This window comes from Mastacembelus armatus, unplaced genomic scaffold (assembly GCF_900324485.2).
Source record: "Mastacembelus armatus unplaced genomic scaffold, fMasArm1.2, whole genome shotgun sequence".
Taxonomy (NCBI): Eukaryota; Metazoa; Chordata; class Actinopteri; order Synbranchiformes; family Mastacembelidae; genus Mastacembelus; species Mastacembelus armatus.
The window spans coordinates 838,187-856,316 of record NW_022872940.1 but is presented as its reverse complement, the minus strand read 5'-3'; the positions used below and the strand labels follow the sequence as shown (position 1 = coordinate 856,316).

The 18,130-nt window shown below is 41.3% G+C and overlaps 1 protein-coding gene and 1 pseudogene across 1 annotated transcript in view; one reads left to right on the top strand and one right to left on the bottom strand.

Annotated features, from left to right (window-relative positions):
* The window catches only part of LOC113143885 (zinc finger protein 208-like), a 905,597-nt pseudogene that overhangs the window by 249,416 nt on the left and 638,051 nt on the right, over nucleotides 1–18,130 (bottom strand).
* LOC113143883 (sodium channel protein type 4 subunit alpha-like) overlaps nucleotides 1–18,130 on the top strand; it is a 240,378-nt gene that overhangs the window by 144,506 nt on the left and 77,742 nt on the right. The window contains exons 17-19 of the mRNA XM_026329485.1: nucleotides 8,643–8,816; nucleotides 10,099–10,260; nucleotides 10,365–10,559. Of these exons, the coding sequence (XP_026185270.1) occupies nucleotides 8,643–8,816; nucleotides 10,099–10,260; nucleotides 10,365–10,559 (531 nt within the window). The remainder of the gene's footprint in view (nucleotides 1–8,642; nucleotides 8,817–10,098; nucleotides 10,261–10,364; nucleotides 10,560–18,130) is intronic.

Sequence of the window (18,130 nt, the reverse complement as noted above, 5' to 3'; positions counted from 1 at the left end):
AGTCTCAGCAGTTATATAATCTCGCTATAATGTTTCTGTCACCTTGCCTGCAGTTTGATGAAGCTGTAAACTTCTGCAGCGTAAACAGTCCAAACTTCTTCTCCAATTCAATTTAGAGCAGTTCAGGTCTCAGATAAAAGCTGATCGGATTGCACTCTGGAGTTAGTGAGTTCTTTATACACTAAAACCTCTAATCCTCACATATGTTTACATAGCATTTAGCAAGCCTTTCTGATGAACAGCAAGGCTTCTGCTGTGTACTGTGTTTGTACATATTATGTAAGGTAGTGTGTGGTCGATCATGTCAGGACATTACTGTGCTAAGAAAATCAATGTCAGCCAATGCTTTCACTGTTTGTTTTTGTCTGTCTGTGCTCTTTAGCTTTGCTCTTTAGTTTTCACATATTCCAATTTCAATCAATATCACTATCACTATATTTCCACGTGTGTGGCAATCTAGAGCATACATACATTTACCGAAAGGTATTATCTGTAGAGCTATTCTTAGCATTAGGTGCACAACCTGTCCTGAGTGTACTTAAGCTTGTATATGTCAGGTAGTGGATGCAAACAGTAAGGTTTGATGAAACTGGTCTAGCTGGCTTGCTTTGTTATAAATATTTTTTATTGTTATATGTAGCTGCAGCCAAATAATAGGCCTGGGCCACACTGTCATTTTGTTTTGATAATTCAGCCCGACATCATGTTCATGGCCAGTTTGTGTTCAGGAAGGGGAACGAGGGGAACGAGGGGAACCAAACAATCAGTCGTGAGTGATCATAATGGGGAGGTAAATTCAAACGGATTCATTACAATCAAAGAAATACACAGTTCAGCCAAAGAGTTTTATATATTTTTATAGCTGATTCACAAGAAACATTTGTCAAACTCAAACCTCTTTGTTACCTTTTTATGATCACCCTTTTCACTCTGGCACAAGAGGAATGACATTGCTGCTAGTGATAGTAATACATCATTTCTTCTCTGAAACCAGACTGATGAAACGCTGTTCACGAACATGCCATTTATGGACATCAGATGTACTGGGCCTTTGTAAAAAGGGACAAAATCTGGTCAATGGTGGCTCTTTCAGTGCACTAGCAGCTGTATTCTTGTATGTCCATAGCCCACTTCAGGTTAAATTTATTGCCAAGAATACCAATTTAACTAATGCATTTGGTTCTGCAAGGGTCACATGGGTTTGTCCTCATGATAGTGTGACAAAATAAGCACATACATGTGTAGCAGGAGAATTTAGGTGTGTCTGTGGCTTTTAAAGTGCTTTACAGATTCAAGGGACCAATAACAAGATACAATGAAAGCCAGAATAAAATGAATTGCATTTTGGCCCCACAACATTTTTTATAAACTAGTGTTTAACACTTGAATTATATTCTATAGGTAACTGGAATTGTAAAGATTAAAGAACAGGAGTGATGTGTTCAGTTCCTCTGGTTTTAGTTGAAACTGTGGCAGATGCATTAAGGTTTGAAAAATTGCTCAGCTGAATTAAAAAGACTTTCTCAATATTCTTCCAATAAAGGGAAGAATAGTAATGAACGATTCAGGCTGTCTTTCTTTAGAGGGGGCTTAACACCTGCAGTTTGCAGCAGCTGAAAATATTTTTAAAGATTTTATTTAGCAAGGTATCTAAACAACATGAGGTTCAAAACTACATGCTCCAGTACAGCTGCAGCTGTGGTCTGGGTGTGTTTTTTGAAAGAGAGTAATTTACAGTCAGTCTGATGCATTTTATGTTTTCTTTTTTTTTTTTTACTTAAAGAGGATGCAAACTTGTAGAACCTATTTTGAGATAAGAGGTCAGGGGCTAACCATGTTGGGGAATTACTTAGCTTCTCCACAGTGGCAAATAAATCACAATAATTGTTAATATATACACAGATGGACAAATTTGTTCGTACCCTTTCATTAAAGAAAGCAACACCCACAATGGTCACTGAAATAACTTGAAACTGACAAAAGTAATAATAAATAAAAATTTACTGAAAATTAACTAATGGAAATCAGACATTGCTTTTGAATTGAGGTTCAACAGAAGAATTAAAAAAACAAACTAATGAAACTGACCTGGACAAAAAATGATGGCACCTCTAGAAAACATTGAAAATACTGTTACCATAGAGACATGTTAAACTAAAGTGTGACCTGTAATTAGCATCACAGGACACACATTTAATGGAAGACGACTGAGGAGGACTCCACTGTTGAAAGTGAATCATAAAATGTGAGACTGGTATTTGACAAGTTGCATATTGACCAGCCACAAAGCTTCTGAGTGAATGTCCTTTGGACAGATGAGACAAAACTGGAGCTTTTTTCAAGTGACATCAGCTCTATGTTCACAGGTGCAAAAATAAAACATACAAAGAAAAGAACACTGCACCTACTGTGAAACATGGAGGAGGCTCAGTTATGTTCTGGGGCTGCTTTGTATAACCAGCAATCTGGAGTGAGATGTGCTCCCCAGGGTCAGAAAGCCTGGTCTCAGTCTCAGGTCATGGGTCCTCCAACAGGATAATGATCCGAAACACACAGCTAAAAACACCCAAGGATGGGTAAGAACAAAACACTGGACTATTCTGAAATGGCCTTCTATGAGCCCTGATCTTAATCCTGTTGAACATCTGTGGAAAGAGTCTGGAGAAGTCACCCTTCAAACCTGAGACAGCTGGAGCAGTTTGCTCGCGAGGAGTGGGCCAAAATACCTGTGGACAGGTGCAGAACGTTCTTGCAGCTTATTTCTTGTGACTTGTGAGAGCGTGCGTGTCTATTTATTTATTTATAAAAATAAAAATAACATGGTCATCCAGCTTTTTGGTGAGAAACTGATGTGGTTTAGGTAACGTGATCCTGACATATGGAAAAAAAGCAACCAAACAAACAAACAAACAAACAAAAACCAGAAATAGTCAGAAATGCCTGAAAACTGTGTGATGTCCTTAAAATAATGAACACCCTCTAGTCTTTTTTGAATGGTATCCCATAATGCACTCTGCCAGGCCCTAGTTTTCCCATACCTAATTTAAAATGAATACATTTTTAAACCAGAGGCTATTTCACATTTTGAATATCCAAGATGCAAATTGCCACTGATTTTGCTGTGTAGTACTAACCAATACAGGACTTGTGACCCTTAAGAGGGCTTTGAACAAATCCTAGGCCTTCTCCCCTGCCAGCCCCACAGCCTCTCCAGCAATGGTACCAAGCCTCCTGTAGCTGTAGCAGGCATTACCCTGCCAAGCAGCCACAGTAGCCCTCCAGTGTCCTGCTGAGCAGTTGCAGCAGATCTCTAGCATCACTTCCAGCATGAGGCACCACCCTCAGGGCCCCAGGTCTCTGCAGTTCTCTTCAGAGCCCTTTTAAGGTCAAGAGTGGGTTAACGACACTACCTCTGTTTCTGTTCCCAAGATGGTCAGCAACACAACAACTATTCTACTTCTTATTGCCCTTTGGGTCCAAAACACCCTTCTCTGTTCCTGACCCACTCAAGAACTAAGGCCTCCTCCTGTTTCAGAGATGCTGACTTTAGGCTTTAGGCTTATCCCATCTCAGCAACACCAGAGACTGTGCTTTCTGTTTTTGCTCACCACAGCTTCTTATTCAATGGTCATTCTTGACACAGCTTCATGCCTGTTTCTGAGGCTGACTACTCAAATGGCCACAGCTTTCAGCTCGATGTCAAGGTCATCCTCTTAAACAACCTCAGCTTCCTTCAGCTAGTTATGGGGCTATTTTCCTGAGCAGCCTCTGTTTCCTATGTTTGCTACACTGATCACGAAATAGTAATTTTTCATGATTGGTTTCTTTAATGGGGCCTGCAATCTCAAGTGGAGCCCTGTCCTTGTGGCTTCCTGATGTTTATTTTCTAAGTTAGGATTACCCTGGCCTAATGAAACCCCTTCAGCTTCCTTCATCCCCACCAACTTCCTCTTACATTGCTGCCACAACAGGCAGTGCCACATCTGGAGTGGAGGTTTTCATCATGTCCCATTTGGACTTCATGTGCCTAAATGTTCTGTTCCCCCAACTCCAATTTCCTCTGGAGGACTTTGTAAATCTTCTAAGATTGACTTTTTAAAAGAAATATTTACTGCCTCCAATTTCCCTCAGAGTCCGGTTAGTATGTCAGTGAAAAATGAGCTGTGAAGTCTGTGCTGATGAGGCTTCATTATAGAGGAGCAAATGAACTGAGGGTGATAGAGGATAAACTCAAAGTAGGTGTGTATGTGTTCGTGACTCTTGATAACGGTGTTAGTGTTATCTGGCACAATGCACAATGTGGGGTTGTTGTTGTATCTTCACACATACTCTCTGATGTAACTGATCTATCTAATTTAGTTTGAACAGTCCTGTCCTTGCACAAGGTAACTAGGGCAGTGCTGGGTAAGGCTAAGACTTAGGGACTTATGCATTTTAATGAAGGCAGCTGCCATAAAACACTGTAAAATGACTGCAAATTAAAATACAGCTTGCTCCTTTAATTTTACATCAAATCTTAAACATGTTTAAAAATGATTTTTAAATGTATATTAACCCTTGAAAAATATGCACTGTTTCATATAAAACAATAAATCAATAATTATTCATATAAGTAATTTCTTATCATGAAATGCACTTGGACTGCATGTGTCTTGCTGCTTTGACCAGCATAAACCCACCAGTCTTCTTTGTGTATGTGCGTGGATGTTTGTGCATCAGTGTGTGGGAGTGTGTGTCCAGATGCTTACTCATTACATCTGCTGGGCTGTGACAAAAATAATCACGTGTCTCTCTCTCATACACACAGACTCCGTGTCATCCTCTCTCTGCTGATGTTATGTTATTAGTGAGTGCTGATGTTGACATCCTCTGTTTGCAAGCCTGCCATACACACACACACACACACACACACACACACACACACACACACAAAGAGGCACACACGCTCCTACTGCTGGTCAGAGTAGTTTTTCATCCGTCATCGAATCACAGACTGCCTCTGCAGAAGCACAGTCCTCAGAGTCAGCGTCACCCATCCGACCAGTTTCTGACACACACAGCACTGGGTTCTCACAAACATAAAGAAACAAGCCTTGTGGCTAAAAATTTCTTAGTCCACCACAGTTCGGGATCAAAAAAGGTTTCTCAAAATCATCTTAAGCCCAAAATGATTTTCGCCTCAAAGTGTGACTAACACTTGTTCAAGACCAAGGCACAAGAGCGAATAATTGATTCGAGGCAGAATGAAAGGCAACTTCAGACAATCACTTACGTTTGTTCAGCGCAGGAAAAATCAAAATAAATATGGGTCTTGAATTTTAAAGTGGAACAACCAAGCATAGCATTTTAAATAATAAGGAAAAATAAATAAATGCAAATAAATGAAAAAAAAATAGCATTAACTTATGTTAGTGTTCTTCACACAAGCAACAATCTGCTTAAAACCACAAAGCAGCATTTAATGAAAACAAAGACTCATGAAATAAAATCATAACAAGTAAGATTTAAAAGAGCTAACTAACTAACTGACCTTGTTCATAAACAAGCAATAAACATATTAATATGCTTTGACCATCCCCTTTTAGTATAATTAATAAAATATATGTTATAATGTGTGTAACTGTGTTTTTATTCTGAGGCAAGAGGCCACTGCATATATTTGACAGCTGAACTGTATTTAATTTCATTAATGTAACTGTCGCTGACAGTAACACACTGTAACTCACTGTACGGATCAGTAATACAACACTACACCACATTATTATATCACAATTATATATTTAAAATGATCACCACCTATTATAGCAGGCAGGAACATAGACAACAGTAAGTTTTATATTAAACCAGCAAACTCTGATGAGGCTGATGCCAGTAGTATGACCCATCATTTCTTCTTCTTTGTTTAAAATCCACATTCTGATTCTTGTTTTATGCTTTTTTTTCTCTGAGCTCACACACACACACGCACACACACACACACGGATAAAGAGTGTATGTAAGTAAGAGAGATAGAGGGTCTCCTGATGTCAGTAATAATAACAGCATGATTGTTGAGTAGCTCATCAACACACTACAGAGTTAATGAGCCCATATGAGAGGATCATCTGTGTGTGTGTGTGTGTGTGTGTGTGTGTGTGTGTCTAAGAGAGAGAGATAACCGCAGAAAGAGGTTCTGATTTTGTACATGTGTTAATTTGTGCATCACACACACTAAGAAAACCTTAAAACCTACTTTTGTTGGAGAAACACACAAATAGGTGAATAAACACACACATGCATAGGCTGAGAAACAGACACACATAAACACACGTGTGTCACGTAGCCGGTGTCACATCGAGGATCCCCTTGGTCTGGAACAACAAACAGGGAGAAGGGCTGCTGCAGCAAGGACGCACACACACGCACACACACACACACACGCACACACACACACACACACACACACACACACACACGCACACACACACGCACACACACACGCACACACACACACACAGCAAACACACAGACACACAAGATGTAAAGCAGAGTGAGACAAACCCTGGTGAAGCTGAGGTCTGCAGAGTGACACAGGCAGAGAGGCTTAAGAGATAAAACCACAACAGCAAATAGCTGAGAATAACTAGATTAAGTCAAAGTTTTCCACAATCGCCAAATTAGGACCTGGGCAACTATCTTTATTATTATTCCCTATGTGTAGGTGTTTGTCTGTAACATACTACACATTGTTTTACATATATGTCATAAACGATACACGGCATGACTGACATTGTACAGGAACATTACTTTACATCAGAGGTCTTTACAACCTCTCAGCTTTTCAATTTGATCAAATCGCTCCTCAAGATAACTAAGGGCTGTATCTATGATCACACTGAAAAACCTCCAATTTCTGCAATGTATATCAGTGATTGGCTTGTCTGGGGATTCGTAGGCAAAGTGCCTCTGTGTGTTTTTTTTTCAATCCCTCGTCCTTTAACAAAGCCGCCATATCAATATTTTTTCACAGATCCACTTTGCTGTGGGCTAAGCAGCAGCAAACCCACTTTTTCTTTCAGAGAAGGTCTACTGCAACATCTAACAGCATCAGTAGTGACTGCAGGAGTTTGCCAATTGGATGGATAATGTGGCTTTTCCCTTCATCTTGAGAAGGTTCTCTCTGATTTCAGCAGGCTGGAAACAAATAGCCTTGAAGAGCCATTTTACTGTAATACAACTTTCTCACCTTGTCTCCGTCTAGGACTTTGGTGTGATCATGACATGTTTGGCCAATATGACTCATCTTTGAGTTGCTGCCAAAAAAAGACAAACTAGATTTTGCAGATGGGCAAATAAACCAGTGGCATCTATTGAGCTTCTGCCAGCATCTGCAACAAGAAGATTTAATGTACATGCACCACATGCCACAAACAAAGCCCTTTCTGAAGTGACAGAGCTTGCACCCCTTTATGCATCCCGCTTATGTTGGTAGGTGATGACTGACCTCTACAGTCATCAAGGAAATGCTGAGATCCTCAAGTCTATTCAAAACATGGGAGGACAAACTTTGGCCAGCTGTTTCAGACACCAGAAGAAACTCCATAAAGAGCTTCATTATACTTGATGTTTTCTAGTGGAAACATCTTATGATTATGGATATTTGCTCCTTGTGTCGTGCAATCTAAAATTGTGGGAGTGCTACTTGGACTCCTCCATTTCCCTGACCATGTCCTCCATCAGCTTGCCGCTAATAGATACTGTCAGCTGATTTTGTACAATCTTTCCAAACTATGTTGCATGCATGCTAATGCCACTTTCAACACATTGAATATGTTGTTACATTATAGGATCAAATATTGCCACCAGTTTCACCTCCTTCAAAAATGTCCATTGTTGGGCTGGTACAGTGTGTCTGTAGACCCTGAGAGCCACATTTCTTTCAGCCAATGACTGAACATTTTAGAACACAACTCCAAAGACTTTGTGTAGCCTCCATTAATGACATCTCTTGGTGGTCAGTGGTTGTACCACTGTTGGGAGGGGTGTCTGATGCTTTCCAGTACTTGTAGTCTGTGCTGTTCTGATGTTTCAGCAGCATTGATGCGTTTTTATGAACCTTAGTTCATATTAAGCCTAATATGAACCTTACAACAGTAATAACATTAATACTAACATTACAGTAATCAAGGCCAATTTAACTTAAGAGACTGTTTGTAACACTGAATAATCTGGGTTAGTTTTCAGGTGCCTTATGAGCTAGATATGATCGACCCAGTGTCTTTTGTCTCCTTCCCACATTTATTACAAATAGCTTTTTTTTTTTAATTAAGCCCAGCTGATTTGAAATCACTGCACACTGTGATGTAATATACTTTTCTTCTACAGAAAATCTTATTGTGTTAGAGGAATATTTGATAGACTCTAAGGGTCCATTATTCCATTCAGCCCAAGTCAAGTCTGGGGTCACATAGGGATGAATTGTGTATCAAAACAAATCTCTGTTTATGACTCACATGAGAGTTTCCAACGTTAGAGTACGTCTCTGAAACATGATCAACACTATGTTAAGGTCTTAGTTTTGGATTATTGTGCAGTGTTAATATTTGTTTGAAGCTGCAGCAAAGGCTCTTAAATTCCTCTCTATCTCTGTTTCTTTCTGTCAGGTGTTCTCAGGAATCTTCACAGCAGAGATGGTGTTGAAGATTATCGCTCTGGATCCATATTACTACTTCCAGACAGGCTGGAACATCTTTGACAGCATCATCGTTTGCCTCAGCCTTATGGAACTTGGCCTGTCTGACGTTGAGGGACTCAGTGTGCTACGCTCCTTCAGATTGGTAACTTCCACACACTAAGATTACGCCTTAAATATTATCATAACGTTTTTTTTAAATCCATGGAGACACAGACCAAACTGCTTTAAAATAACCTACACAATGACCACACTTTCAGTGGAAATTCAGTGAAGTCAACATGTGTGACAGCATTCTGAGGAGGGGATGACTGGCCAGCTTTGCTGTGCTAGTAAACTAGGAAAACTGGACAAGGACGGTGGCTATCAAAATTGACCGAAAACACACACACACATAGAAACATAGAAACAGTGAAAACTCAAGACAGGTGATTGAAGCCTGTCTTTGCCTATCTGTGTCTATCTCTCTAAGTGTCACCCTGAGTACTGTCAGATTCTCTCAGAGGCAAACTCTCATTTCCATTTGATTCCCTTTCCTTTTCTTTCAGTCTTTGCTTTCTGTTTGGTGTCTTTGTTTTCTCATGCTTCTTCCTTTGTATCTTTAATTTTCTTTCCTTTGTCACAATGGCTGTTATCCTTCTCCTCCCCATCTCTTCTACTTTCTATTTTTCATTCCTTTACCTCTTGCCCATAAAAACCCTCCTATTTCCAAATAAGCTGAAGAGTCCTTGGAAACCAAAATATTCTGTAGCCCAGGGGTGCCCATCCAGTCCTCTAGGACCAATGCCCTGCTTGTTTTCCATCTCTTCCCTACCCACTGCCAATTACCTGAAGGTGTGTTCAGTCAATCAGAAGCTGGGTGATGAGGGTTGAGTGGGGTAAGACAAGGTGAACTGGTGTCTTCCAGCAGATTGGCTGAACACACCTGATCCAAATAATCAGCAGTGGTTGGGCAGAGATAGTTGGATAACAAGCATGACTGTGACCCTCAAGGAACATGCTCCATCTGTCAGGGTCAACATTTTTAACTTCATTTTCAGATTTACAAAACTGGATTTTGTTGCATATTTACACTGAAAATATTTTATCAATTCAACTTGAGAACTTGAAATTGTAGTTTTCAGTTCACACAGAATATTAGCAAATTAAATCCATATGATCACAGATTTCTTAAAACACATTAGCACTAGGAGAAACATGAGGAGACACATGTCCATTGCTTATTGCTCAATTACGGTAGTAATAGTAATAGTAAGTTTTCTTTACATGCTTACCAGTGGATGCTACCATATAAAATTCAACCTAAAATTTGCATGTATCTATATTATCCCATTCTCGTTCCTAGGTCATCAAATACTGACACTTTGCTCTAAAATGTTGGACTACCTAGACTACCTTTATTTTGAAATTCTGTCTGTTCCTACCAGCTGCGTGTCTTCAAGCTTGCTCGCTCATGGCCAACCCTCAACACCCTGATCAAGATCATCGGTAACTCGATGGGTGCTCTGGGAAACCTAACACTTGTCCTTGCCATCATCGTCTTCATCTTTGCAGTAGTTGGCATGCAGCTGTTTGGAAAAAGCTACCAGGTATTGACCCTAACTGAGACACAGACTTGTTCAGACACAGTCACTCACATTTTTGTAAATGCAAGTTAATTGCATGAAACTGTCTTTCCCCTCCTTTCAATCAGGACTGTGTTTGTAAGATCTCGAAGGACTGCAGTCTTCCTCGCTGGCACATGAAGGACTTCTTTCACTCCTTCCTCATTGTCTTCAGGGTGTTGTGTGGCGAGTGGATAGAGACCATGTGGGACTGTATGGAGGTTGCAGGTCAGCCACTGTGCATCCTCGTCTTCATGCTGGTCATGGTCATTGGAAACTTGGTGGTGAGTGAACTTTGACCGCTAAATCTAATTTTATAGTCGTTCTTGAATGTGATGACTTGGGAACACTGAATCATTTCATTGAGGGTCATGCAAAGTTTGCAATGGCTGCTGGTCACGATGGGCAATATTTGGTGCAAGTGCAAGTCTTGTCTCTGCAGGGACCACATTTGATTTGCTTAATAGTCAAACCTGTGATCAATCCATTCATATTCATGTACCACAAATAAAAAGTCCAATATTTAAATTATTTCAACCATATTAAACATTATAGCATTTATTTTCATTCACATTTCTGTGAAGTCTTCTCCAGCACTTCACAAAGACTTTCAGTGAGGTTAAGGTCAGGATTTTTGGTGGGCAGTTCTTGTGTAAAAATGATTCAGTACGTTCAGGTCATCAGCTGACTTTATTTTATTGCCGCATAACATTGCTGAGCCTGGACCTGACCAACTGAAACAACCCCAGATCACAACACTGTGCATGATGGCTGCATCTCTTCATGTACTTCCCTTCTTACCTTTATGGTCCATTGCTCTGGAACAGGGTAGATCTGGACCCATCAGACCACATGACCTTTGTCTACTGGTCCAAAGTCAAATCTTTAACTTCATAGCAATTAAAAAGCAGGTAGTAAGTGAGTTGTGATGCTGTTACCTGTTACCTCTTAGTTATTGGACTTGTAGAAACTGAACTTTCCATTGGATGTTTTACTGGAGAGGATGTCTTTCATGTGTTTTAAGTGAAAGTGAAAGTGACTTGTGTAGCCAAGTATGGTGACCCATACTCGGAATTTGTGCTCTGCACACACACAGCAGTGGACACACACCATGAACACACACCCGGAGCAGTGGGCAGCCATCGCTGCGGCGCCCGGGGACCAACTGGGGGTCGAGTGCCTTGCTCAAGGGTCTCACCTCAGTCGTGGTTTTGAAGGTGGACAGGGCGCTGGCTATTTACTTAAAAGTCCGATTCCCTATCCATTAGGCCACGACTGCCCCACATAGCTGTCAGAATTCTTACTTTTCTAATATCTGTCTTTTCTGTTTCTCTCTGTTCACCGCCTTCTCTTCCCACATCTCCTGTTTCACCTCTTAACATTTACATCTGATCCTCAGTCAACCATGCCCCTACCTCTGTCTTTTTTTTTTCTTTCTTTCTTGTGTATTTCACAGTGCAGCTACACACCGTATTCACTATAAATGAGTGTTTAAACCTCAGCTTTCTGGGAAGCAAGGATATAATGAGTCCTTTGTGTCCCGAATGTTTAAATACAAAATATTCTAAAGAATTGTGACTAAAAATATAGCAGCGTGTGTAGTGTAGTAACACAGTCCGCGGACTGTGTTACTACACTACACACAGTCTGAAGCATTATTTGAACAATACAGCGCAACAGGATGTAGTACTGTATTTTAGTATTATAATGGTGAGGAAAAGACATGTGGTATGTAGTATATGGTCACCTTTTGAGTGCTTTTAATGAGAAAGTTAAGAAGCATGGAAAGACATGACACCAGCAAAGTAATCAATACAATGTAGGAATCAGCTCTTACACCTTGATTTCCACTCTTTGTTCCTTTCTCTCCTCTTCCTCCTCTTCTAGACATTTTTCCTATTAACAAAAAGTGAAGTTTATTATATTAAGTGGTGAGGGGATTGTGAAGTGTGTCCGCATGTGTGTGTGTGTGTGTGTGCGTAAAAGCTGTCCTATCAAGCTCATTATTAAATATCCATGAGACCATTAAGTTAAATAGATGAATGAGAGTGCAAACACACACACACACATTTTCAGTCAACAGCCTCTTATTCTTCTGTTGTCAGAGGCAGGAATTGTATCTCCCCCTGCAGAGGGATATGCTGACCTGACTGAATAAATATGGCCAGACGTGTGTATGTATTTGCGTGTGTGTGTGTGTGTGTGTGTGTGAGGGTGTGTGTGTGTGTGTGTGTCGTGATGACCAAACCTTTTCCAATTCAGGTGATTTATTTCTTTAGAAATGGCCTCATTTTGCAATGCGCAGCTTGTGTGTGTATGAAGGCATTTATACATGCACACATGGTTGTGTGTACATACCTCTCCATAGATGTGTAGACACATTTTAGTTCCTTACTAGTGTTGTGAGGACATTTTGGCCAGTCCTGAGACATAAAAATGTTGTTTGAGGGTCAAGACTTGGTTTTAGGGTTTAGGTTAAAATTAAATTTAGGTTATCGATATTTATTAATGTTTTGCGATTCATTTTTGGCACTAAGTACTGAAACTGCATGTATTATTATTTACTAAAGAGTTGCAATGGAGGTTTTTGACCTAGAAAAAATAGAAAGGTGCTACCACTTCACATCTGATCTTATGCTTTATGTATTTTAAGGCCACACTAAATGCAGAAGTTTCTTTGCCTTGTATCTTTGTCCCATACATGTAGGTGTATCAGAAGTAAGCATGTTCTGCAATCTGCACCACAAATGTGCTGTTTGATTGTGTATGTGGTTATTTAGTAAACTTTAGTAAAGCCTTGGTTTCACTGGCAGATATGTCACAAAACTCAAACACATAAATCACATTAAAATCAGCTGTTTTACTGAGAAGTTCGGTGCAGGCTTCTTTCCTTAAATGAAACTTAACGTCCATATCTTGCCTGCTGCATTTTGTTTGGTTTCACGTACACATTCATGTCGATATGGTGTAATTTTCAACTGTCTCAGTGCTCCTGTTTTGGAAACAATGTGACACCTTTGTTCCTCTGTTTTTAATTTGAAGGTGTTTCTTCCTTAAGTCAAACTCTAGCTGTACCCTGCAGACCTTGTCTCTGAACATATCAGTGTGCGTGTGTGTGCGTTTGCAGCTGCACAGACTGAAGCAGGTGAGCGAATGTTTAATTTGCTGTTTCTCTTTATGACAAACGAGCAGCTGAATGTGTTTCCCTGAGCCAGCATTTCAACTGTAGCACACCTGCCATGAGACACTTCTGCTCTTCTCTTCGTACTTGTACTTTATTTTACTGTTTTCCACTCATCTTTTACTTTTTCATATGAACCCACTAACTTTAATTATTTCAACTTTGTATTAGTTCCTTAAAGTTCAGAAAACCACAAAGCAGCAGTCTTAACCACAGTGTCTTGATTACCTAAATTCTGGGTTTGATAAATGGTGAAAGAATAATTTTTAATTGGAAGAAACATATGGATGGAAATGGAAACTAACTCCAAACTAGGAATTTGGTAGTAAAATGTTACAAATGTGCTTATAGTACTATAACTCAGTTCCTCAATTACTGTTTCTTCCGAATTTGTCAGAGGCAGTGTAAAGTAATAAAATATACATTAACATGTTTCAAAGTTTAAATATATAATTTATATAAGGTAAATTCTGATGAATTGTTTTAGATAATTTTAGATAACTAATTCCCACCAGAATAAACTCAAAACAGAATGTTTGTATCAATACATTTTTTTTGGTCTATAGCCAAGAAAGAAATTATTTTTAGCAGCTTTTAAACCACCTTTTGTCCCTTCTCTGGTATCCCTGAAATTCTGTCTGTGGTGTCATATGGAAAAGTAATAATTTTTGCATTCAGAGAGCTCACCCTGTGAAGTGCAGACTTTTGGCTCTCTAATTAACACTGGTCCACTGAGATAAATACAATTGGATGGATAACTCTTCCAACTCCATTGAACCAGGTTGATTTTCTGAAATGCTTTTGGCTGCTTGCCTGGTGGATTGCTGAACGGTGAACTCTGGGAAAAAAAACCCTTAGTTACAGATGCATGAACTGTAATTTTACAAGCATCTAACTGATGTACATGATGTGACTTCAGTTGTAATTTATATAGATTCATATTTATGAGAATATATGCATACATAATAATTTGCATTTGTTCAATAAATAAGTACAGATACAGGTATAAATATGAGTTTGAATTACCTCGTACACGTTTTTCAGCCAGAAGCACATCAAAAGGGAAACTTAAAAAAGTCCATCCATCTATCCATTCATCCATTTTCTATACCCACGTATTCCTTAACCAGGGTCCCAGGGATCTGCTGGAGCCTATCCCAGCACTCTTTCTGGTGGAAGGCAGGGGTCCACCCTGGACAGGTCACCAGTCCATCACAGGGCCTTAAAAAAGTAAACACAATTCAAGAAAGTGGATTCAAACACAATCCATCCTGCAAACTTTGGGTGTTATATGGCCAAACATACAGCTAAACATTGCAGCAAGAGTTGGACAAAGCTGTTCAAATCTCTGTTCATTAATCAGCTGTTCTAACAGGCTCTACGGATTCAAAGTTGTTTGACCAGCTTTGCCACTGAACACATTAATAAACACCTCAGTGTTTAGTCTACTCTCCCAGTCAAGTTATTTTATATATAACTAGACTGGGATACTAACTTTTATAAAATAAAATAAAAAATTTCCCTTCTCCCCCCTATGGGTGTTGTGTGTGTCTTCCTCAATCTCGGGTCCTCTACCAGAGGCCTGGTAGTTTGAGGGTTCTTCGCAGTATCTTAGCTGTTCCTAGCACTGTGCTCTTCTGGACTGAGAGCTCTGATGTTGTTCCTGGGATCTGTTGGAGCCACTCTCCCAGTTTGGGGGTCACAGCCGCAGGGTGCCGATTACCACGGGGACCACTGTTGCTTTTACCTTCCACATCTTTTCTAGCTCTTCTTTGAGCCCTTGGTATTTCTCCAGCTTCTCATGTTCCTTCTTTCTGATGTTGCTGTCACTTGGGATCGCTACATCTACCACTATTCTATAGGCCTTCTTCTGCTGTTTGTCCACCACTACTACTACTAGGTTAGCCATCACCAGTTTGTCGGTCTGTATCTGGAAGTCCCACAGGATCTTAGCTCGGTCATTCTCCCTCACCTTTGGAGGTGTGTCCCATTTTGACCTTGGGACCTCCAGCCCATACTCGGCACAGATGTTCCTGTACACTATGCCGGTCACTTGGTTATGGCGTTCCATGTATGCCCTGCCTGCTAGCATCTTACAACCTGCTGTTATGTGCTGGATTGTCTCAGGGGCATCTTTGCACAGCCTGCACCTGGGGTCCTGCCTGGTGTGGTAGACCTCGGCCTCTATCGATCTTGTGCTCAGGGTCTGTTCTTGTGCTGCTACGATCAGTGCCTCTGTGCTGTCTTTCAGTCCAGCTTTTTCCAGCCACCGGTAGGATTTTTCGATATCAGCCACTTCTTGTATCTGTCTGTGGTACATGCCGTGCAGGGGTTTGTCCTGCCATGATGGTTCTTGCTCCACTTCCTCTGCATCGGGCTTCTGTTACCTGAGATATTCACTAAGTATTCCATTGCTTGAGGCCATCTTCCTGATGTACTCATGGATCTTTGCTGTTTCATCTTGGATGGTGGCTCTGACGCTCACCAGTCCTCGGCCTCCTTCCTTCCTCTTAGCGTACAGTCTCAGGATGCTGGATTTGGGGTGAAGTCCTCCATGCATTGTGAGGAGCATCCTTGTCTTGACATCAGTGGCTTCTATGTCCTCTTTTGGCCAGCTTATTATGCCAGCGGGGTATCTGATGACTGGCAGGGCATAGGTGTTGATGGCTTGGACCTTGTTCTTCCCATTTAGCTGACTTCTTAGAACTTGCCTTAGTCTCTGTAGGTATTTGGCTGTGGCGGCTTTCCTTGCGGCTTCTTCTTGGTTCCCATTTGCCTGTGGGATTCCAAGGCACTTGTAGCTTTCCTCAACATCTGCTATGCTGCCTTCTGGGAGTTCAACTCCTTCAGTCCTGACAACCTTCCCTCTCTTTGTTATCATTCGACCACACTTGTCCAGTCTGATTGACATTCCAGTGTCGTTCCTTTATATCCTGGTGTTATGGATCAGTGAGTCAATGTCTCGCTCATTCCTGGCATACAGCTTGATGCCATCCATGTACAGGAGGTAGCTGATGGTTGCTCCATTTCGTAGTCGGTATCCAAAGCCAGTCTTAGTGATGATCTGGCTGAGGGGGTTCAGGCCTATGCAGAACAGCAGTGGGTAGATGCCGCACTTGATAGAGACTTGTGCAACTGGTTTGAGGTTGGCCACTAGGGTTGTTTTCCACAGTCCCATTGAGTTCCTTATGAAGGTTCTTAGAGTCCTATTGATGTTGTATAGCTCCAGGCATTCCAGGATCCATGTGTGAGGCATTGAGTCGTAGGCTTTCTTGTAGTCAATCCAGGCGGTGCACAGGTTGGTCTGTCTGGTCTTACAGTCTCGAGTGACTGCTTTGTCTACCAGTAGTTGAAGTTTTGCTCCCCCGGTGTCCTTACCCATTCCTTTCTGGACCCCGCTCATGCATTGAGCCATGTGCTTACTCATCCTAACCGCTATGATAATAATAATACATTTTATTTCATGGCGCCTTTCAAAGTCTCAAGGTCACCTTATGATGCCCGATAGGAGGTTCCATGTTGTGCAGAGGCAGGTTATCAGGCGGTAGTTGGATGGGACTGCTCCCTTTTGGGGGTCCTTCAGGACCAGGACAGTCCTGCCTTCAGTTAGCCACTCTGGGTGAGTGCCATCCATTAGCAGCTGGATCATTTGAGCTGCCAGGCGCTCATGGAGTGCAGTTACCTTCTTTACCCTGTAGGTGTGGATCATGTCAGGCCCAGGTGCTGTCCAGTTCTTCATGCTTGAGACCCTTTCTTGGATATCTGCCATTGTGATGGTTACTGGGTCTTGTTCAGGGAGGTTGCTGTGCTGCTCTCAGGTCCACCAGCCCCTGGGCATTGGTGTTATGTGATGTCTCCTTCTCCCATATGTTTTTCCAGTATCGTTCAGTCTCCAACCTCTGTTGTCATGTTGCTACCCTGCCACTGAGAGTACACTTTGGACGGTTCGGTGGAGAACACCCTGTTTATTCTCCTTGCTTCTATTTCTCTGGTGTACCTCTTCAGGCGTGTGGCCTGAAGTCGTTGTATGGCAGTCTCCAAGGCCTCTGGTATTGACAGCTTGTTGTACTTCTTACCCAACTTCATCCCACTTCTCTGCAGTTCTGATAGTTGGCCAACTTTCTCCGTGTTGCCCTTATTTTTGCCTCTAACCTCCTCCTCCATGTAGGATACTTCTCCTTGTTGGTGGTGTATATTTTGTGGCCAAGCATCTCAATGATCACTGTTGCCGTGGTGTATATCAGCTTGTTGGTCTCAGTGATGGTCATAGTAGGGATTGTTCATAATGCTGCATTCACATCTTCTTGTAGACTTTCAGAGGATACGTCACTTAGTCTTGGTAACCAGCTACAGAGGTTCCAGGTGTCCATCTTACTCAGGATCTTCAATCTCAGGTCAGCTGCTCTTGTGTTGAGCATGTGGGGCTTGTTATTGGGGCTTGGTACCCAATCTCGGGTGGGGATGGTATTGTTTCCCCCCTAACCTTACGTCCTGGCTCCCCCTTGCCGTAACATTTGTGTTGTACCTCTTTAACCTCCAGTTGTGGCAGCAGTTGCCATTTGCGGAAGTTGGAACACTGACCTACTAGTTGTATAGATGGTGTGTTTCGAAGTTTCCATAGGTCCCACATCGTCTTCATGTAACCCCTATCTCTGGGGTTACTCATGTAGTAGC